The 23,590-nt window shown below is 38.8% G+C and overlaps 1 protein-coding gene across 1 annotated transcript in view; it reads left to right on the top strand.

Moving 5' to 3' along the window:
- Window positions 1-23,590, top strand: part of LOC126298459 (polyadenylate-binding protein-interacting protein 1) — a 113,749-nt gene that overhangs the window by 46,639 nt on the left and 43,520 nt on the right. Inside the window, exons 5-6 of the mRNA XM_049989790.1 lie at window positions 2,745-2,854; window positions 9,039-9,240. Coding sequence (XP_049845747.1) covers window positions 2,745-2,854; window positions 9,039-9,240 — 312 coding nt within the window. The remainder of the gene's footprint in view (window positions 1-2,744; window positions 2,855-9,038; window positions 9,241-23,590) is intronic.

Genomic DNA, 23,590 nt, shown 5'->3' with positions numbered 1-23,590 from the left:
ATCACCTGTTGTACCCAGCGGGTTTAGCAGGCGTATCAAGCATGTTCTTGTTTATGCACTTTGATATACCTTAATCAACAGTAAAATATAATGTTCATTCCTGAGTTATGTGGTGGTACACTATGTTACCTGTCTGCTAATATAGAACCAGTTTATTTTCTTGCTCCCATCTCTCCACCCTCCATCTCCCCCATCTACCACCACCATCACCACCACCACCACTTCACCATCTGCACACCACACACAAGAGTCATATAGGTAGTAAATGAATATTTTGGGCTATTAATCTCCAATTAAAAGGCTGGAAACTGTCCATTTACAGGGTCTCAAATACACTGTATGTAAAGAAAATTTATTAATAAACCACCAGATTGGATTAAAAAGGCGAAGAAAACTGTATCAGTAAAGAGAATTGCAAAAACCCATTTGATTTGATAACCATTGATATTGTCAGAATTAAACTAGTTCCTGTTGAGTTTCTACGCCAGGAAAAGCACTTCTGACCTGAACTCACTTGTACAAATACATGATCTCACGACAGTATGAACTAATATTTTCAGCTTCCAGCTGCATTTAGTGGTTGAATATGCACAAACTTTCAGATGAGTGTGGCTCGATCATTTTGAGTGGTGGCTGCCGTGCAGTTGCTACGTTTGTACCTTAATAGCTGTGCTACCACCTGTGATGTAATAGCTGCCCAGTCCAATACCTTATAAGGTAATTTACTGTTGCGCATCCACCTCAGCCTTGAGATGGCTGGGTCTCAAACCATCTATTCAAATGCTATTCGATGTCTATTCTCTTGAGCATGTTCTGCTACAGATGTTTTCTCAGGATACTGTAAGGCGGAAGCAACTCTCATAATTGTATATGGCACTGTTAAATAGTCTGCACAATCTGACTGACTTGAAACTGTACACACCCATATATTATTTTTTGAAATTTCATTGTTCTGAGGCCTAAATCATTGTCAATAAACCTCAAGAATTTTTGAGTTTTTTGTGGAGTCCTAAGGGTTGAATAGATTTTATACCTGTCTTGAAGCTGGGTAATCTTTCCTGTCACTGTACCAAAAAACAGCAAAAATAGGAACTTCTGCATGTCCTCCTCGCCGAGGCCTTCTGCTTATGTGTCTTTCGTGAAATCTGTCTGTTTTAGTCATTTTCCTTGAATGAGGAGATGTATGGAGGCTTTGATAAGAATGCATATAAATTATAACACATCAGAATTGCCCATCAGTTTTCCTTACAAGGTGCTAAATATTAATTTGGCTGTCAGTAAGTTGTATTCTAGATACGGTACACACGACAAATATGTGGAGTAATGCTGAAGACCAGATGTTTAAAAGAGTCTATAGCTTGGCGATGCAGTGGTACTCGGACTTCAAAACCACACTGCAAGAGCTGAGCCATTTAGGGGAAGTATTAAAGGAAAATGACTATGACAGCTGACGAATTTTACAAGCCATTTCAATAAGCAGAAGCCCTCACCCCCGTCTCTAAGAATGACATGAACATTGCTCTGACATGAAAGATTAGACTACTCCTAGAGATACGTAAAATCAGTTCAGTCTTCAGGCCTCTAGCAAAAATGCGACAACTCTTGAGATCCATGAAAGGTGATGTAGGTCTTATAAAGCTGAAGATGTTCAAAAGTAAGTGTGTGTGTGTGTGTGTGTGTGTGTGTGTGTGTGTGTGTGTGTGTGTCAGGCAGACTATGCACACTATTCAAAGCACCATACAGAATAAGAGGCCTGTGTTACCTCAGGAAATCAATGAAGAGCAGAACATCGTCTGGAAACCCACCACCGTAGCAAAGATCAGTTTGAATCCTGGTATTGCATGAAATTTTTGCTACCAGTATTTGGTCTGCGAGGGGGTGGATGTGGCGGTGTGTAAAATTCCTGATCGCCTGGCTTTGCACCAATGCCCCATATTAAATTCCAAACTTCTCCTCAGTGTCTCATGAAGTGATAGCCTGTGAGACTGTTGATGGTAATTGGTCCCTTGGATAGGTTTAAGCTGCACTGCTCAAATACAAATACAACAAAACTCTCATACCTCCAAGGAAAGGGGCTGCTGTGAGCAGATGGAGAACAGCCCAGCCTTTTCACTAGGTGACTGAATCCACCCTGTGGGATTTCCAACCACCAATTCCCTACAACATTTTAATTTTTATTCTCCAGAAAAATGATTCGAATTGCTCTTGCAAATATAGCTACCATTAAATGGAAGAGTAATTTCTGGGCTAGCATAATAAAAGAATCAATAGAGAGAAATATCTGATGATATTCTCAGTAGAGATGGTGACCTGTAGCCGATCACAGCTTGGGACCCAGCCCTCAGAAGGTTGAAGTGGGTGTGTAACAAAAAAATTTGCCATTTAAGGCTGAGTAGGGCTCTAGTGACATTACAGGTAGTAGTGTACCACAGCTATAAATGGATGACAGCAGTAACCACGTGACAAGTCACTATCTACTTGATAGTGGCAAAGGAGCACTTGTAGGAAAACTTGTGAGTATTTAACCATATGGTTGGAAACACAAGAAAATTTTATTACTGATCTCTCCTCATTATGTGCAATACAAATTTTTGTGTATTCTGTAGCTTCCAGCTACAGTGTTCACTTTTTTTCCTGCTAGCTGTTACTAACTGCTGACCAGTGTTCAGAAAAGTGGTATATATCTGATAACCATTAAAAAAAAACTATTCATTTCTGTTAATAATGAAGTTTATTTGTTCCAGTCCATCACACAACCAAATTTTAGGTACAGTGGTGCAAGGCTTTGCAGCACATTGATAAGAAAATGTCAAGATATGCAACTAGATACGTTTTGGGACAGTTTAAATTCTGAGTAAGTAAAATACCACCTGTGTTGATGTGTAAGACCAGAATTAAAATAAAATTGTTCAAAATTAATCCGGAAATGTAAAAACAACTTCAATTAGCATCACTACTGATATTGTCCTGTGACTTACTTCCCGACTGTTTTCTGTCATGTTTTTACTTAATTGTGTTTACAGAGAAGTAATTCAGAGCTAGTCTCATGTATTCCATATCTGAAATGCAAGCTCATTTTATGAGATTTAGGAAAAGGGGGGGGGGGGGGGAGTAGAGGGTGAGACATGCTGCATTATCAAAACCATACATTTCAGACCCCAACACCCTCACTCACAGTGTTTCAAAATGTTTATTGATTACACTTGTAGCTACAGTAACACAAAATTGAATGCTTTTCAGATTAGCTGGCTGGTTTACATCAGCTTGTTCTTCGTAAATTTGTGTAAGTTGTACATAGTTGCATAGCTCTAAACTTGTAGAATTTTGCTACCAGTTTTATTATTAATCACTGAACAAAGCAGTGAGTCACTGAATGATGTAATAAACACACAACTGATGGACTGTTTTCCGAATGGAGTGAAACTGTGAAATGTGTGGCTGTCACATCATGTTTGAGTCTAATTCTTCTCCTGCTGCACAAAACCAGCATGTGACAACTGCACATCATGACGTAATAGCTATAATTGACTATAATAGTAGATTTAACTCTTTGCTATTGCTAAGTGTTCTTTCTCATCAAAAGTTCATTTAGTTCATAGGGTCTGAGCCAAACCAGTGATACGTGTTTTGTGCTGTTTTCCTAGTCAGTGGGGGTAGAGCTTGGTTGCCATTTTCAATAAGGACTATGATCAGTTCATTCCCTCAAACCTCCCATTCCTTATCCACTATCTGTAATTCTCTAATCATTGGCACTTTGGAAGGTGCCATAGTGATTAAGGCACTGGATTTGCATTTGTGAGGAGCAGGGTTCAAATGCCAATCTGGTCATCCAAAGCAAGCTGGAAATGTTCCTTCAAAATGGCCACAACTGACCTTATACTCCACTCTTCTCCAACCTGAGCCATGCTGCTTACAGTGATCTCACCATCCAAAGAACATTATACACCCCCTTCCTCCCTTTTTTCACAGTTATCTGTTCATGAAATATTGCCTAAGATAGGTAAAACATTTTTTGCTCGTGCATTTATCACAATATATCTGTTTTCATAGTGCTCTCCTCACTTTAAACATGTCTCTATTTTCATTTTCTGTTGTGCTTCAACATTCTGTACTTTGTGTTACTCTTAAAATTTTGCAATGAAAAGAGAGTTTACCTTTTATTAGCAATTATTTTGTACTGTACCTTGTGTTGAGCTAAATTGTTGACACGGTGTTGTGTGGCAATGAAATAGCCTCAAAAGATATGGTGTACTCAGTCTAGTGCAGATATGATGCAGAACTACTCACACCTTCTGTATTAACTGATGTGGACGGCTTGACAAAAAAAAAAAAAAGTGAAGGACCTAGAAGACTGACATCAATGTAACTTTGTACACATACAAACCATCAGTGGATATGTAAATGATTAGTGTAGCAGTTGTCTAAGTCAGGTAGGATGGCCACCATTGTGCATTAGTGTTGTTTCTGTTCAGTGTTCTTACCATGTCTGGTAGGGCATATAAGGGATGTGAACAGCATAAGATGTTGAGTGATGTCAAGTAGCTGACAGCTTTTGAAAGGGGGCACCATTGTGGAGCTCCTTTTGGCCAGCTGGTCAAATTGTACAATATCAATATTTGTGGGACATCTGGATGTGACAGTGGCCAGATATTGGACTGCACGGGAGTATGAAGGCACACTCCTCGTGAAAGTTCCAGGCAACCATGTATGACCACCACAAAGGTTGATTGCTGTACTGTGCAACAAGCACTTTAACTCCTTCACACCTGCACTTGCCATCAGAAAACAAGTAATACTCTCTGTGTAACATTCTGTCATTCCGCACCATTGGTGGTAGGCTAGCAGCAGCCAGCCTACGGAATAACCATATGATGATGTATAGGCTGCTTTTAACATGAGACCACAAACAACTACATTTGGAGTCATGCCATGACTGAAAACATAGACTGCTGATCAATGGTCTCTCATTTTATTCAGCGATGAATTGCAGTTCTTCACTGCCCCAGACAACCATTGTTAGGAATTATGGAGGCAACCTGGAGGGGGGTGCCATTCTTTCATTGTTTTGCAGGTGTACAGCAGTGCTAATCTTGCTGTGGGGAGCCATAGGGTATGACTTCAGGTCACTGATGGTAATGATTAAGTAACTCTGGTGACACAACGATACTCTTGGACATCGTGCTTCCTTGTGTTACCTCTCTTGCAACAGTGTCGTGGTGTCATTCATCAGCAAGACTGTGCTTAGTCACACAGGAAACATATCCCTGTGAAGTTTGTGTGGTGTTAGACAGTCTCAGGGTCAATAAGATAAACTTATGTCCCCGGTAGAATGTGTGGCACCAGTCGGGATGTCGGCTTTTTCCTGGAGCCAGTATCCAAGATATTGAGGACCAGTTGCAACAGTTATGGTCCAGCTTGCCTTAAGAGAGAATGCAATGGCTTTAACACCCTTCCTAACTGAATCAGTGCAGGTATACATGCCAGAGGGGTGCAAATTAACACCAAGTGAGTGTCTACTGACAAGTTCTTCATAAATTAACTCTGTTTCATAATTGGTGACATAGCATCACATGCTCTCTCAATACATGTAGATCCATTTTGTTTCCACCTTCCCATCTGGGTGCTTCACTTTTTTGTTAGACAGTGTAGATTATTCAAATTGCACATATAGTAACAGCAACTTTTCCTTTGTAGAAAGTTGCTGCACAATCACCCTCATTAAGACACAGATTTGCCTTCATGAAAACCATCCATTAAAACCTGTTTGATTAATCATTATTGCTCTGCTGTATTTATGGTGAAAACCATTTGTGAATAGTTTGACATGGTGAGTTTGGGTGTAAATATTACATTCCATAAACATGTAGTTTTGGGACAGCATCTATAAAGAAAAGTTTCAAAATGTGTTTGACTTAAAATGGCAAATTAAAAAGTCCCCCATTAAAGTGGCTTAACTAAGGCATAGATAGAGTAGCATGGAGAGCTGCATCAGACCAATCTTAGGACTGAAGGCAACAACAACAATTAATTGATGAGTAACAACTGGTATCAACATGTTGGATGGTCATTACAAGTAGACCTTCGAGAGTTTAGAGAGCATCTGCTGTTAAATATAGCAGTGAAAATGTATTGTGGTACTTTTTGACATGCATATTTTTTTAAAATTTTCTTCCTGTAAAGACTCTTATGGTCTGAACAGGTGTATAGTAATCAGCTGCCATGTAGTTTGATCCACAGCACAATGCATTACATACTTGTGCAGTTGTCCACTTTTCGATATTAAAGGTATGAAAATTAAGTCTTGTATCGTGCAGGGAACCAGAATACAATTTAGTTGTGCAGTCTTTGTTTTTCACCGCAGCATTAGCAGAAACCCAAAAGGCATTCAGTATATGTAGGTAATGTATATGAAAAAAATTATGCATCCATTGACATCGGCCACTGCACACGTTATAAAGTTGTATAGTAGTAACTGATAACTAGCCAGGAAGTTACTTTCTGCTCATAATCTCCCAACCCTTTCATAATTAGAGCAGTGGATAGAATATAAGTTGATCTTTATCTTATAGAAAACAAACTGATTTCCATACAGACATTTCTAAGCATTATCTTTTTTGTCTTGGACCGTGTTAAAGCTGTACTCAGTCCAGTGATTCATTTGTATACCATAGTGCCTAACTAGGCATAATACTTCCATCGTCCTCCAAATTGACTTGTCAAGTCATTTATAGGGAGATATATACTTGTCAACAAGTACTCAGAGCTCTCCTGCAATGCGGCATTTCTCACATATACAGATAATTGCCAGAAATGAATGATGTAAGTGATACAAAGGGGTCCTCGTACTGATTAAGAATTAAATGTTGAACATTTGTTTTTGTTGTGACACTTAGCCATTTAGTCTTACCATCCAGGATACGAAGAGCTAAATCATCATGATTATCTGCTCTTAATTATCTACATGTATAAAAATGGAGTGATGTCTAGAAAGGAGCTCTGTGGGAATAAGAACCACTCTCATTGGAATAGTGGATCAGAACCAAGATGGACAGACAGGGACTACAGGATGGACAGGGTAAGGAGGGGAAGTATGGGATGGACAGGGAGAGGAGAATGGAGGGGGGAGGGATATAGGAGCAGGTAGAAGATGGAGAGGGATAGTGGACAGATGGAACAGGAAGAGAATGTGAGGAGGCAGATGGATAAGAGATTTCCTCTCTGGTGTTGCGTGGTGTAAAACAGCAGAAAGTGAGAGGCATGTGTGCCAAGTATGTGTTATATGCAGGTTAAGCTGCAGACAGATAGCTAGTAGTACAATGTGTATGAAAATGACCTTGTGATCATAGAATACCAGTGTGTACCCTGTTACAAATATACTATTCAGTAACATGAGAGCTGCAACTGTGTTACTTATGTCTGCAATCAGTCCATATGCAGATATTCTCACAGCCCTTCCAGCATTGACAATTCAGCTGGAAGAGATATTTGCAATAAATCAGTGGTCATCAGAAGCTTCTGAATGTCTAGTAAGGCAATCCAACCAGTAGCTGATGTCTTTGTTAAAATTTGTCCATAACCACCTCACCCAATCCAGTGAGCAAAGTTGTAAAAGTGTTTGCCGTTTCCTCTAACCCTTTATAAATTATTAGGACTGAAATACCGATTTGACAATTTTTTCTTGAAATTCATTCAAAAGTTGTCTTGTAAATAAAGTTATGATTATTGAACAGTAGAAGATGAGGTAATGATGGAAGTGAAGCTGAAGCTGTGAGGACGGGGTGGGAGCTGTGCTCTGTTAACTCAGTCAGTAGGAGCACAGATCACAAGTTCGAGTCTCGGTCTGGCACAATGTTAATCTGCCAGAAGGTTTCATTATGACATACAGGATGAAAATTATTGAACTGTATTGGGGGGGGGGGGAGGAGGAAAGTAAATTAATTACAAACTACAGCATGCACGCACTTTATTCAACATGTAAACGTCACTGCAGATACTCAGATTTAGGTTATGATATGTTCGATACGCCTTCCATCATTGGCAATGATGTGATGCAGACAAATAGTGAAATTCTGCATGACCCACTGAAATGACAGAACATCCGATGCTGTGGATGACCTCCTGAATGGCTGTTTCCAGCTCAGCAATAGTTTTGGAGGGTGTTTTTTTTTTAACCTTGTTTTTAATATAGCCCCACAAAAATGGAGTAGCATGTGTTCAGATCCGTAAAATGTGGCGGCCAATCGAGGCCCGTGCCAGAGGCATTTGGGTACCCCAGAGCCAGAATGCGGTTCACAAAGTGCTCTTCAAGGACATCACACACCTTTGCTTCGATTGGGTCGAGCTCCATCTTGCGTGAACCACATCTCATAGAAATTAGGATCACTTTGGATAATGGGAATGAAATCACCTCCCAAAACTTTCACATAATATAGTCATCCTGCCATCAAAAGTTATTCTGTAGCAGGATGTTGCACACTACACAGTCACCTGTTGAGGATGAAGAGACTTCTTGATCATGAAATGCAGATTTTCTGTCCCCCAAATGCCCCAATAAAATTATTGTCAAACCCATCCAAATGAAAGTGGACTTCATCACTAAACCAAACCACACCATTCCCATCATTCCCCAAGGCTAACCATGCAGTTAGAGCATTCTAACGCAAACCGTTCAGAAGTTGTAACTCTTATTCCATACAGTACAATAATTGTCACCCTGTATGTTGCTACAGGATACGAATTCTCATTAAAAAAGAGGAAGTCAATATAGATTGAAAAGTGGAACTGTACTAGTGTTGTTTAACTGTAAAGCAGTTGCCAAAACTGATGTTCGATGAAAGTCTTCAAATCCTTAAAACTTAAAGACTAGGGTGTCCTGAGGTGAAGAATTAATATTATATGTTCAGTATTTCTTCCAGTATGTCCTGCTTTGTACTTAGTGAATAAGTCTTAAATCCGTTAATTCAAGATTGTTTTAGGGTGTTTATTATTACATTAAATTTGTTGTTAAATGAAATTTAATATTTTTTGTGCAATTTCAGGTTGAAAAAGGAAAGAGAAAAAGCCACTGATCTGCTTCATGAAAATCCAGAGAGACTTCGTGGTTTCCTGATGTTTTTGGCTGAGCTGTTTGTGCAGCTTGAAGGGGAAACTTTTCTTTGCACTGAAATTTGTTACATTATAGATCTTCTGCTATTCAATGAGATGCCGGAAAATGTGAAGCGTGTTTGCCAGACATTAAAAGTAAGTACACAGCATAATTCAAATATTGGGGATAGGAAACAATGGGTATGTTTTCTCCACACTTGTGTGAAAGGAGGGAGGGGGGGGGGGGGGGAGCACTGGCATGTGTTAAAGGATCATTTTTTACGTTTTTCTCAAATTACTCAAAAACTGAAACTCATAGCAAAAATATTTCCCAATACAAAATTAAATTACATTGGATTTCCTACAAAAAAGGTCCTATTCATTTTTTTCCCTAGGACTAATAATTTCCTCATTGCCAGGGATGGAAAAATCACATACTATTAAAATATTATTGTAATAGTATAGATTTAATGTTTATCTTCGAGCAAAGTGGGTTAAAAATGAATATTAAATGGTGTGTACTACAGCTGAGCAGAGCCTTATGAAGGGACCAATTGTGTTCAGGGTGTGTAATTGAGTATTGGTGGGTGGCGGGAGGGGGGGTTCGTGGGGTAGAAGTGTGAGGGAAGATTGGTTGCTGGGTTGTGTTCTCACACTTCTCTCCATCACAGATCGGTAAACTGGCACAAGAAGCAACTACAGGATGTTTCACAAAGTTATGTTGACCCTTCACAGCATGCCTTATGAATCACTGACGATGCAGTGCACACACATTCCTAAAGGTTGTTTACTTTCAACAAAATGCATTAATTCTAGATGGAATAGAGATAAAAATTACTAATGCTAACACAAATAACTCTTATGGAGAGAATCTGTGTAAATCTCTGCACACTGTTCCACACAGCTAGAGGAGAAACCGATTATTAGTCTTCATGTATGGCAGCTGTACTGTTATTCCAGGAAAGTCGGCTTCCTTCACTATGACCATGTCTTGATTTCTCAGTTTACAGGCAGACAATACCTCCCCAGCATTTCCTATCCAGTTCTCTTATGAGCAGACAAAATAATGTAACTGAGCTTGTGTTTATGCAGTAGTTATTTGTAGTTTATAAAATTAATACTTTTTGCAAATGTTAAGTGAGTTTTTATGTAAGACACGTACCTGTAAACAGTGGCTGAGAAGTATTTAATCTGTAGTGTGATGTTGTCAGTGACCTACGTAGTGTTGGTGGGAAAGTGATTGGTTTGGTTAATGTGACACTTTGCCACTGTCTGTCATTCAGTGTGTTGCAGAGCTATGTAATTGTGTTTTTGTCACTTGGTAGTGAAGTACTGAACGACATGAGAAGTTTCTGCATGTCTTTAACCATTGTGTTACTGATAGTCTGCATAAATCTTTTCCATTTAAGAATTCCTGGCACTTGTTGAGCAGACTTCACAGAGTGGAGCCACTTGCCATACATAAACAGTACGTCTTACAAGATTGGTGTGAATGTGTGTGATGGAATGAGACTGGTCATGTTAAAGTTTATAACAGTAATTTGCTCTAATTAGGTGACCTGCTTGGGTGTTAGAGGAATGCAATTTAAGCCTCTGGGTCTCTTCAGGTGTTACGAGAGCAGAGGCTGGTGTGATGCAGCAGATACCTGTCACGTTGTGGAAAGTATTCTGGAAAGTAATAGTGGACACAATGAAAGTGACATTGTTGAATACATATTGACAATGTGTTAAACTTCACTTAACAGTTGCAAATATGTACTCGCTTCGTAAACTAAAAAAACTCCTCTATATACACGTGAACTCAGGGAACTTATTGTGTCCACTCACATTTGAGAACTGGACTGCAAATACTGGGGAGGCATAGTCTGTAAACCGAAAATCCAGCAGCACTCGTAGCGGGGAGAAGTTGCTTTTCCTGGAAGAACACTACAAATGCCGTAAAGGATGACTAATATTCAGTTTCCCCTCTAGCAGTATAGAACAATGTACAAAGATTTGTGTACTTTCTGTCCATGTTTGTGCTTGTGTTAGTGTTGTTTATAACTCATATCTGCACACCACATAGATTCAACACATTTTGTGGAAAATAAACATCCCGCAGGCGTGTCTCCACACTGCTTCACCAGTGATTCATAAGGCACGCTTTGGAGGGTCAGTATAGCTTTGTGAAACACCATGTAGCTTCTTTTTGTGACGAAATGTGGTAGACTGAGTGGGGCACCTGCTCAATCTTCAGTTTGCAGACCTATGAAGGAGACAAGTGCATGAATACAATCCGGCAACCTTCCTTCCCACACGCTTCTACCCTACACATTCCCCACCCCTCTCTATTCCCATTTTCACCCTGTTACACCCCAGAAGACAATTTGTCCCTTAATATGGCTCTACTGTGTGTAGATGTGGTACACGCATTTAATATTTGTTTATAACCCACTCTGCTCAAAGACAAACATCAAATTTATACCATTGAAACATTATTTTAATAGTCTGTGATTTTTCTATCCCCTGCAATGTGGAAATCATTAGTTCTAGAGAAAACAAGAATAGGACCTTTTTTTGTAGGAAATGTTAATATTGTACTAGGAAACATTTTCGATAGAAGATACAGTTTTTGAGAGAAAAATAAAAAAATGACTCTTTAAGTGTCTCCCACCTCCTCTCCAACACTCCACTGGTATGGATTTTTTGTTATGTTGTTCATGACACACTATCCTAGCTGTAACTGAACCCGCTGATTCTATGTGTGACTGATTTGTTTAAATTTTGAAGTATACGAATTACGTGTGATCTAACTGTTTAATATAGGGAAAGAATTTCTTTTTAACTAATAAAATAGCAACTATCAGCTAATTTATGAACTCTGTTTGCTATAGAAGATATCAAGTTTGGCACAGAATATGATTTTTAGCTACTGGAAAGCCACTGTTTCAAAAACTAGACACTACACTACTTTAAAGGAAGTTGTTGTTTCATCCTTTTACACAGCAGAACAAGCATCCTGGTGACTGCCTTGCATAGCCACAAAAAATCATTTACAGGGTGTATACAATCCGGGAGATCTGGGAAAAACATGGGAATTTTTTCATCCAGGAAAAACATCAGGAATTTTTTAGAATTCTGGGATTTTTCATTGTTTTAGATTTCATTTAAATTTTTGTAGGTTTGACGTGCGAGATCTGATGCACTGACAAAGAACTTTAGCCCACTAATGCTGAATAATACTGCAGCAATGAAACATAAATCAGAGAATAACACCAAAATGAAAGTTTAATTGCATTGAAAATGGGTAATTTACACAATACACAGACCAGTTTGCCGACACCGAAAAGTGTCAAAGGCTTTAGGTCCAAGATTATGCAGTACGTCCGTAAAGACTAACGTGCATTCGATGTGTGTGACGTCACAGTTGTTTACATTTCTAACAGATCACTGGAAAATATTACAAATAGTGGCTTGAGGAGCGATACTTTCAAAGTAAATTTCCACGTAAGATGATTTATGTTTAGTTTGAGAATGTGCAGTGAATTTCTTAAATCACAGGGCATTATAACTCTAATTCAAAACGTAACACTTTGAGGATCAGCCATTTGAAAAATTTCGGGCCCAGAAGATAAGCCATTTACGCCACTATTTAAAATTTTACCGGCAGGTTTGTATTTGATATGACTTACCGTGTAACACACACTAAAGAAAGACCGAGCTTCAAGTTTGTTATCATATTTAATGTTGTTTTTTCACAGATAAAAAATTATGCAATCGATGGCAAAAAGTATAATTGATCTTCAAAAAAGTGCATAATGTGTTACTGAGCAATGTCACAAGTCTCTTCATGCCAGAACACTTAGACTTCCATATAGTATAGAAAAGACAGTGTTCTGGCATGCAGAGCAATAGCAGTTCGCTTCTTTTCTGCTTTTTTCTTTTATTGCCGGTGAATTCTCTCTTCGTCTATGAACAGCTCTTAAGTTTGCTACTACTTCATTCTAACTAATCCTATAAATGGACAACAGAAGGCAGCATCAGTCAAGCGACAGGCAACGGGACATCCGTACCTTGCTCTCATACGAAATTAGTCCAGTTTTAGAGTGAAAACCTATGTCAAGCACAGTTGCTATATACCCTGCTCTAAAGTTTGCTTTCAGTAAGGACAAGTATGTCTCTTAACTCTTCCATTCCTCAATTTCTCTGATTTTATTATTGTTTTTATTTAAATAAAAAAGCTTGCAGTTCAGTCGTTGTTAAAGACCTTTAATTACTTTCTTTCATTTTAGAATAATAAAGAGATTTTTTTCCGTAAAATATTTTGTCCATTTTTACAGTCTTTTCTTTTCGGATTTTTGCGTTTCTTAATTTTACCTCTGGTCTTTATTTTAATACTTAATTTCTTAAATTAATTTTATTTTTCAAATATTTTTGAATCGCAAAAGTTATTGTTTGAAATGTATATTTAAACATCTGTGGGAGTTAGCAGTTTAAAATAAATAACACTATCATATTCATTTGTTTTAAAAACATTTTATTAAAGAAATATTTTAATTATTATTAGACAATGCAACAAATAATTTAGAAGGAAGTACCATGTTTAACAACAAATACTGTAATTTAGGAATTGACTTTGGAGAATAACTCACTTGGAGCTGTGTGTGAGAGCATTGATTCGTTCTGTAATAGATTCTCGCTCTATCTGAGCATTTTGAATGGTCCCCTCAAATTTTGCCTTCTTCTCTTTAAGCTGTCTTAATTCTGCGTCAACAGTTTTCCTTTTAGTCAGATGATTCTTTTTCCTGGATGACACGTCAGTTCGACTTTTGAGGTCTTCAGCTTATTGATCTCGTGAGTTTCTTACAGAGTGTATAAGGGATTTTGTCACAGGCACTCCTTAAACTCCGCTGTGTGTCTTAACTGCATCATACGCCAGTCTTCTGCTCACTACAGATTGTTCCCTTATAGTCTCAAAGAGGCACTGTTTGTTCACCGAGAATCCTCGCTCCGCAGCTGCTTGACCGTGCGACAAAGTGAGTGCGATTTCCATTGCCTTCTGCAGCTTGTGGCGCGTTGCATTCTGGTTCTTGAGACATTTCATCCAGAACTCATCCAGCTGTTGCTCCTTTTTGTTGAATGTTTCGAATTTTGTTTTGCAGTCCTTCTTTATACTAGAAGTGTATTGCGCTTCTGCTTTATTGGCACATCTGCCGTCCATCCAATTGCTCTCCAGCAAAATCTGTAGACAGGAGTGAAATCGTTTGGGACCAGCCTCCCTGAACACTATTGTGGGATCAAAGCAGCTTACAGTTTTTGTCAACCTGAAGTGTAGGTGAGATTTCTGCATCAACTTTGACACGAGCTTGATCATACCTCTTCTGCATTCATTCCAGAACTTAGCGATTTCAAGGGCTGTGAGAGACCTGCACTTTCTGAATTCTTTTTTGACGGTGAACCCAATCTTGATGTGGTTCACACCCAAAAAATTGGATTCTTTGTCCAAGTTAACTGACGGCGAGATTTTAGTCGACTAGACAAATTGTGTCATCGTTGCCTCCATTATCTCTCTCAAAGCAGAGTGGAGGTATGCTGTTAGCGGCCAATCGGATTAGAAATCCTTTAGGAAAGGTGTCAAGTCTCCAGCAAGAGTCTTGAAAAAGGCAATTTTCAGACAGAGTAGCTTGTCCTTGAGGTGATCCTCCACTACCCTGTAGCTAGCACATTTTGGTTTGTTTTTTTTCTTCCAGCTTTGCAACAAATATTTGCAGAAATGGAAGCATTACTAGAGCTCGCTCAGCAACTTCCACATTCACCTGCCATCGGATCGCGCAAAACTTTAAGGGAAACAGTTCCGATTTAGTTGTCAAAATATACTGAGCTCTTCTGGCAGGGACATCCTTAAAAAGATTGTACAAGGCATGTAAAAAACGAATTATCATCCACTGTGTTTCCTGAATTGCAGACTTGAAGGTGCCATGAACAACGTGAAGCCCACATGTTCCAATTTCCAATAAAACAGTGTCTACTCCTTCAATTTGAAGTTCACTTAAGAACGCAACGTTAAGGCCATCCATCGATACTTGTAAAAGTTTTTTCATTGCTTTGCCAGGAATTTTTTCTTGAAGGACTCGAGTAGCGTAGCTGCCTAGAAAAGCCGATGCATAGTAATGGGTGCACACTAGGGGTGGTTGTTGTTGTTGTTGTTGTTGTTGTTGGTTCCCCCCCCCCCCCCCCCCCCCCCCAATAACACACTAAAATGTCCATCTGGATTCTTTTGCAGATCTTGTTTAAGGATTTGTCAAAACAAACAACAATCTGTGATGCGTTTACGAGGTCAGATTTTAATTTCAGACTCTAAGAAGGGAGCTAGTCCATATTGCACAATATAACCAATTTTGTCCTTTTGTAAACGCATGCTCTTGGCCACTTCACTGTCGGGGAACATTGCAGGGAAAAGTAACATGTAGTTTGCTGAACTACGCAGTGACTTGTGTGAGACAATGCACTCTGCCTTTGTTACTTCATCCTTTGTCATCCGGTCAATTCCTCTCAGTTTATTTCCTGGTTTTGACACTGCAGTGACTTCCTTCTGCGGAGGCACAACAATTTGAGCGGCCAACACCACTGTTGTTGACCCAGCTAAATCCGCAGATGTGGTAGTGGAAGTAGAATCTGTTTGCTGGGTTGAAGTGGTGTAGAAGTACAAACTTGCTGTGCTTCTTATGGCAGCTGCTTTCACGACGTGCTTCTTGGATTTTGTCATGTGACTTCTAAGAGCCGATCTTCCCATAGTACGGATGTTAATGAGGGTCCCTGGATATAATCCACATTTAGCACTATAAAGGTCTGTGGGTACTTCCACCAACCAATCCTTGAATGCTGGATCTGAAAGCCAGCTATCTTGAAAACCAATCGACATGGCACAGTTGCAGTGATTGTTGGTGGGCAAACTTTATTGGAGAAAGAGGAACGGTGGATGTAAATAAGGCTGCGCCTCGTTCTTATGCATAATGAAATATGACACAACGAGTGTTACCTACCTTGTCAGTTTATAAAACTTTGCCCCGCACATGCGCAGAACTGAATTCAACAGGTGAACTGAGCACACTGACTACTGACACTGTGTGATTTGTAAAGCAAGCGAGGCACGTTTGACAATACTGTCTCTGCCAAGCAACAATCGGCATTAATTATGATATTATTAGTAGCGCTGCGTTTGTTGCACTTTAAGAAACTATGAATGACAAGACTTATCAACCAGTCTTACTCCAGTAATCTGTTGCAAGTTTCTAGCTAATTTTAGATTTACAGTACAGCACCTCAATTATAAAGACGAAATATATTAAGGCCACCGCACTCATCAACCAAAGTTCTGAATGTTTCACCACCTTTTTGTTCTAGCTATTCCTTACCATGAGGCTTCTCTCTCTCTCTCTCTCTCTCTCTCTCTCTCTCTCTCTCTCTGTCTGTCGGCTGCTATTGGTTACTTGCTCCACGGTTTCTAAGTTATGAAGTCTGCCGGTTACGAATGACTTGGCCTCCTAGTTACTTTACAGCTGAGGCGCTCTACTGTAGGTAAAATTTCCGAAGTGCTTTAGGACGTGGTAGACCTTCTGTTGTACATATACTGATTTTAATTTAAAGCCTAGATTCTGTACCAGCGTACATGTTGATTTACTTGTAGAGGAATGATTTACCTGCTTAATTTTAAAATATGGTTTTACTTGACATCCAGTATATTGATAACGTCGCTTTTTATGTATCCCTCTGTACCTAGAAACATAATAAACACTGTTCAGCTGTTATTGTTGTCTTCACATTGTTTTCTTGCTGTTGTTTGACGTACTTGCAAGCCCCCTCTCCATATTTTTCTTCTAATCAAGTCCGCAGTAAAGTTTGTACATGCCTTGTAAAACCTATTTAAGGATTTCCATTCCAGAGTAGCTCTGTATATTTGGACCATGGAATCGGTTGCCCTTGAGTTTTTCGTGATCCGATGGCTGGAGAACTTAGATGTTGCGGAGTGCGCTCTAGTAACTGCTTCTGTATTTGCGAATGTTTGTTGCACAGACAACCTGAAATGTGCTAGCTATGCGGTAGTCTATGATCATCTAAACAACATGCTACTCGGCTCAATAAACTCATATTTCAAAACTCTTGCTCCAGACTCTTCTTCGTTAATTATTGACCAACTTGCGTAATGTTTTTGTTTACCACTTACCTGCCAGCTAGTATTTTCCTGTAATACTGTATCGATGTTTTTTTTCTCTTTACATATACCAAGTTATATTTTTTGCGCATTGGATGTATAAACGACAATTGTTTTATTTGTATTTAATCACGGTAACAGCGGCTGTATTATTACGGTGTTTAACGGTACTGGGATTTTGAGCAGGCATGTAACAATGTTAGCTGCTGAAAGCGATGGTTTGTCTTTCATGTGATCGATTGCTGGCTTGGTCACCTCACCTCACCTCACCTAGCCTCAGCTCGCAGCAATGTCTCTTCCCAATTCATCCTGTCACTGGATCGCTTTCAGCTGACCAGCTGACGCCGTGCTCACTACTCCCATTCTGTCCCATCCTTCATTGCCACTCCAGTCCCAGTCATGCAGAATGCTCTCAAAGGTCCCTAGACCTTGCTGTGAGTGCTCGCAGCCTTACGTCAGTGGGCGTTTAAATGTTGTACAGTATATTCGGAGTTTCGAATAAAAACAATGTAAAAGTTGTTGCATCACTCTATGAGAAAACATGACACTGACTGCAGCTAAGTGTAAACTCCACTTTGTAAAGGTTCTCCTAATCGCTGCAGCCATGATCACGAAATAAAAACTAAATAAATTGTGTTATTGGAAAATGGCTTATGGAAAGGTTAGGGTTTTTACACTTCCGAGCACTTTAGGAAATGAAATCTAGCAAAAAAACAAAGCGTTTTGGAAAAATCTTTGATTCGCATCGGCATTTGAACTGCAGGTTTGCATAATACGAAAGTATATGTATGAAATACATCAAATACAGCAGTTTAGTTTCCGAAGCATTCTTAGGTCCCTGCCTAACCGTGCCCTCCGAGAAAAAAACAGTAAAACATTGCTAATACCCAATATTATATGTAAAAGTTCAGCTTTTCGTGACGTCACGAAGACTGGCCTGAGCTCGCTCATTCCCTTGACTCGGTGGGCAAAATGCTTTTCTAAATCTGTTAACTTGCAACTGGGTGTGTGCATACTAACAAGAATCATGTCTTGTACTGGAATCTGTTATTATGAAGTCTTACTGATTACTGTTCGTACAACAAAATTTAAAATCAATTCTCGATAGAAATGGTATAACCACTCGTTTATAGCATTTTGTCTCTTCTTCGTAACAGTTCTCCTTTCATAGATGATGTGGTGCCTTACACAACTGATAATCATATTTGCATGATTTTAATTGCCAAATTAGAGCTTTTTAGTAGGCCTATGGACCTCCTATCATTGTAGGACTAATAATAGTGGATTCCAATAGACAATGCAGTTCTCGTTCGTACATACACATTTAGTTAACAATTAACCAATGTAGAAATGCACTTTGCTGAGTTGAGGGAGCTCGGCCTACCTTCGTAATGTACGTTCTGCGTCCTGTCTTTCTCATAGCCCACTTGCTCTGAATAACTGCTGTCATTCGCTAGCATGATCACGTGACATGAACTATGACTGGCTGACAAAAGTACATCGCTCAACGCAATCTCTATTTTAGAGCTTTGGAAGCTACCGTCTGTATATACTTTCACAATATGAAAATAAACTCTGTCCATACTGTCTTGCATCAAACATCTTTCCAAACACATTGTCTTTCCTGGATGTCATTTCGTAAAGTGCTGGGACATCCTCCGCCGGTATAAGACCTTAACGATTCAAAGGACTGATAGGTTTTACAGCTCCAAGGGAAAGTATACTATTGCTTAACACGGATGTATTTTCACCCACTTTATACGTAATTTCATCCAGGAGAAATTGTGTTTTTAACCAGGAAATCCGGGAATTTTTTTTGCTTGTCCATGTAGACACCCTGATTTAACATGATGCCCAATCTCTGCCCTTTTGTCACTCATTGGCATTTATTTTATACTTTAAAACTGTTGTTAGTCTGATGATTGTAAAAAGGTTTCATTGACTTGTTGATCAAGTACAACTTAACGGAATACATTGTTAATTTTCAGTCAACTAATTTTTTCATGGACCTATCTCCAAAGCACAATGATGACAGTGGGGCTTAATTTGCAATAATTTTGGCACACAGCAAAGGATGTTTCACTGAATGATCACTTCACTGCCTACCAAATGATTTTATCCTAACCACAGCAGCAAATTGATTGTAGGCTGCCACAATCTTACCATACAACAGTCAGTTTGTAAAAGATACTAATTCTATACCAATTTTTGGTCACCAGCTCTTAATGAGCAGTTTAACTCTGATACTTTAGAATCAGTTTTACTGTTACTGAAACGAAGTTATTTAGTTACAGTTATTTTGAGTTTTCCACTTGGAATCAAGATGGATGCAAGGTGTGAGAATACTGCTTAGCTCAATTGCTACTGCCTTCAAAATTTGCAGTTACACATGAATGGAAAATTAAGTAGCTAGCAAAATAGTGAAATTAATTTCAATACCAATATCAGTAATTAAATTAGCAGTGCAACCAGTAAATGTGAGAGATACAAATAGACTTAATGATACAAATGAAACGAAGACATTAGCTGCCATTGGGTATTGAAATACATCAATGAGGGAAAGAAAGTTGAAAATTCATGCTCGACCAGTACATGGTGCCCCTGCCCATTACTCTCACTACTCACAGCAATTCACTAATTCCTATAAGAGTTAATCTATTGTGCATGTAGACAGAAAGGATCGTTGGGCTGTCCTGCCCTAGTTATATATTTGTGATGTCTGTTCTTTTCGGCATATCCAAAAGAACACACACTGCATATAAATAAAGCTGTTCTCTCTAGCAAAATTAGCATTGGTTGAAATAATGACAGTCTTCCACACAAAATTATATATATAAACAAAGATAATGTGTCTTACCAAACGAAAGCGCTAGCATGTTGATAAGACACACAAACATACACGCAAAATTCAAGCTTTCACAACCAATGGTTGCTTCATCAGGAAAGAGGTAAGGAGAGGGAAAGTCTTTAACCTCTCCTTCCCTCTTTCCTGATGAAGCAACCGTTGGTTTGCAAAAGCTTGAATTTTGCGTGTTTGTTTGTTTTTGTTTGTTTGTTTTTGTTTACCTGTCTGTCTGTCTGTCTGTCTGTCTGTCTGTCTATCAACATGCCAGTGCTTTCGTTTGGTAAGTCACATCATCTTTGTTTTTAGATATATTTTTCCCCATGTGGAATGTTTCCCTCTATTACATATATATAAACGGCGATAAGGAGATAGGATAATGTTTGTAACCTCAGGACAATGAATTGAAGAAAAATTTTAAATAATGGAATTTATTCCATAATGCCATATGAAGCTTGGACTGTAATGTTCAACATAGTTACCCACTTACAATTAACAAAAGTTCTTCCCTTGTTTGTAGTGGCTGTTGTGACGCTGTAGTTGAAGTCTGCAGAATGATAATTGGCTATGCTCTTCACGTATGCTCCTAGACACGAGGTTAATTTGCTATGAACACATTACTTGTGGGAGCCATTGTTCTTTATGTAGCATTTGCTCAAAATTCCATCATAGATTAATGTTCGGTAATCTTGCTTTACAAAACTGCAATCTCTGGAGAAGACTCTGCAACACAAATGCTGCTACCACACCAACTTTCGATGTAATTTACACGGTTTTAGCGCTCTAAAAATAACAGCACCAGGCGTAACAAAAGTACCTCCACAAACTAGGCTAGCCCACCTGTAACTTTCACCTTTGCTTTCTACATGTGCCACTTTGTGCTGAGGTCATCCACACAAAATGGATTAAAAACCCTTAGTGGATCCCTGCCGTCCTTTGTAGCCTACTCAAAAGTTTGACATTTCCAAATAACCACAGACTATTACAGTCATTATAACTATTGCAAATGTTCATTATTAAGCTCTTAGTTTTAACAAATAATTATTCATTCATTTCTGTTTAATAGGTAGTTGAACATTAAACACTGTTCATAAAATGGATATCTCAACTACAAATTTTCATGGTTACAGTTTAAGTGAAAAATTTATAAATCTAGTCAAATTTAAGCTATACATATGTCCCACACTCTGTTGAATTATCTGTTTAGGATCACTTGAAGAGAATGTACCTCCACACAATGTAACTCCAGCTGAATTATTAGTTACTTCAAACATTTTTAAATTTTCCGTCGGGAAAATTTACGTAGATCAGTATTTTCCAAATCGCATACATACATAAGTAAAAAAACCTTACCAACTAATAACTTTATTTAGAGTTTTGTATTAGTTCAACATTACAAAGTGTAACATTTTGTACATAAAAATAATTTATCAGTTACTGAATGAAACATCCATCATAACTTACAGTTCGAAAACCTGGTGACTGAACTGCATACTCTATTCTTTTTACATATGCCTAGACACAAATTGTTCACAATGAGTAAAAGGTTAATTTTTTCTCACTCTGCTCGACGTCCATTTTGCTGCCTTGCAAGTCCATTAAGACAAACTTAAACTTTCTCACTGGCAGAAGTAAAGCTGTGAGGACCAGGCATGAGTCGTGCTTCAGTAGCTCAGATGGTAGAGCACTTGCCTGCGAAAGGCAAAGGTCCCGAGTTCGATTCTCGGTCGGGCACACAGTTTTAATCTGCCAGGAAGTTCCATATCAGTGCACACTCCGCTGCAGAGTGAAAATTTCATTCTGTTAAACTTTCTTGTTGTTATTTTCAAGGCTCTTTTCCAAAATCTTAGTCCTTTTAGTAACATTTTATGACAATATTATTTTCTGAAACTTGAAAAAACATTTATACATCGTCCTTTATCACCGACATATACATACAAAATATTACATACATGGAAGACAAATTAATAGAATTATTGTGTTTTTCTTTTTACTTGTATCTTGTTGTTGTTGTGGTCTTCAGTCCAGAGACTGGTTTGATGCAGCTATCCATGCTACTCTATCCTGTGCAAGCTTCTTCATCTCCCAGTACCTATTGCAACCTACATCCTTCCGAATCTGCTTAGTGTATTCGTCTCTTGGTCTCCATCTACAATTTTTACCCTCCACGCTGACCTCCAATACTAAATTGGTGATCGCTTGATGCCTCAGAACATGTCCTACCAACCGATCCCTTCTTCTAGTCAAGTTTTGCTACAAACTGCTCTTCTCCCCAATCCTATTCAACACTTCCTCATTAGTTATGTGATCTGCCCATCTAATCTTCAGCATTCTTCTGTAGCAACACATTTCGAAAGCTTCTATTCTCTTCTTGTCTAAACTATTTATCGTCCACATTTCACTTCCATACATGGCTACACTCCAAACAAATACTTTCGGAAACGACTTCCTGACATTTAAATCTGTACTTGATGTTAGCAAATTTCTCTTCTTCAGATATGCTTTCCTTCCCATTGCCAGTCTACATTTTATATCCTCTCTACTTCGACCATCATCAGTTACTTTGCTCCCCAAATAGCAAAACTCCTTTACTACTTTAAGTGTCTCATTTCCTAATCTAATTCCCTCAGCATCACCAGACTTAATTCAACTACATTCCATTATCCTCGTTTTGCTTTTGTTGTTGTTCATCTTATACCCTCCTTTCAAGACACTATCCATTCCGTTCAACTGCTCTTCCAAGTCCTTTGCTGTCTCTGACAGAATTACAATGTCATCGGCGAACTTAAGAGTTTTTATTTCTTCTCCATGGATTTTAATACCTACTCTGAATGTTTCTTTTGTTTCCTTTACTGCTTGCTCAATATACAGATTGAATATCGGGGAGAGGCTACAACCCTGTCTCACTCCCTTCCCAACCACTGCTTTCTTTTGATGTCCCTAGACTCTTATAACAGCCATCTGGTTTCTCTATAACTTGTAAATAGCTTTTCACTCCCTGTATTTTACCCCTGCCACCTTCAGAATTTGAAAAAGAGTATTCCAGTCAACAATGTCAAAAGCTTTCTCTAAGTCTACAAATGGTAGAAATGTAGGTTTGAGTTTTCTTAATCTAGCTTCTAAGATAAATTGTAGGGTCAGTATTGCCTCACGTGTTCCAACATTTCTACGGAATCCAAACTGATCTTCCCCGAGGTCGGCTTCTACTAGTTTTTCCATTCGTCTGTAAAGAATTCGCGTTAGTATTTTGCAGCCGTGACTTATTAAAGTGATAGTTCGGTATTTTTCACATTTGTCAACACCTGCTTTCTTTGGGATTGGAATTATTATATTCTTCTTGAAGTCTGAGGGTATTTCACCTGTCTCATACATATTGCTCACCACATGGTAGAGTTTTGCCAGGACTGGCTCTCCCAAGGCTGTCAGTAGTTCTAATGGAATGTGGTCTACTCCGGGGGCTTTGTTTTGACTCA

The sequence above is a fragment of the Schistocerca gregaria genome, chromosome X, assembly GCF_023897955.1.
Source record: "Schistocerca gregaria isolate iqSchGreg1 chromosome X, iqSchGreg1.2, whole genome shotgun sequence".
NCBI classification, from domain to species: domain Eukaryota; kingdom Metazoa; phylum Arthropoda; class Insecta; order Orthoptera; family Acrididae; genus Schistocerca; species Schistocerca gregaria.
This window is presented reverse-complemented; position numbering and strand designations above follow the sequence as displayed.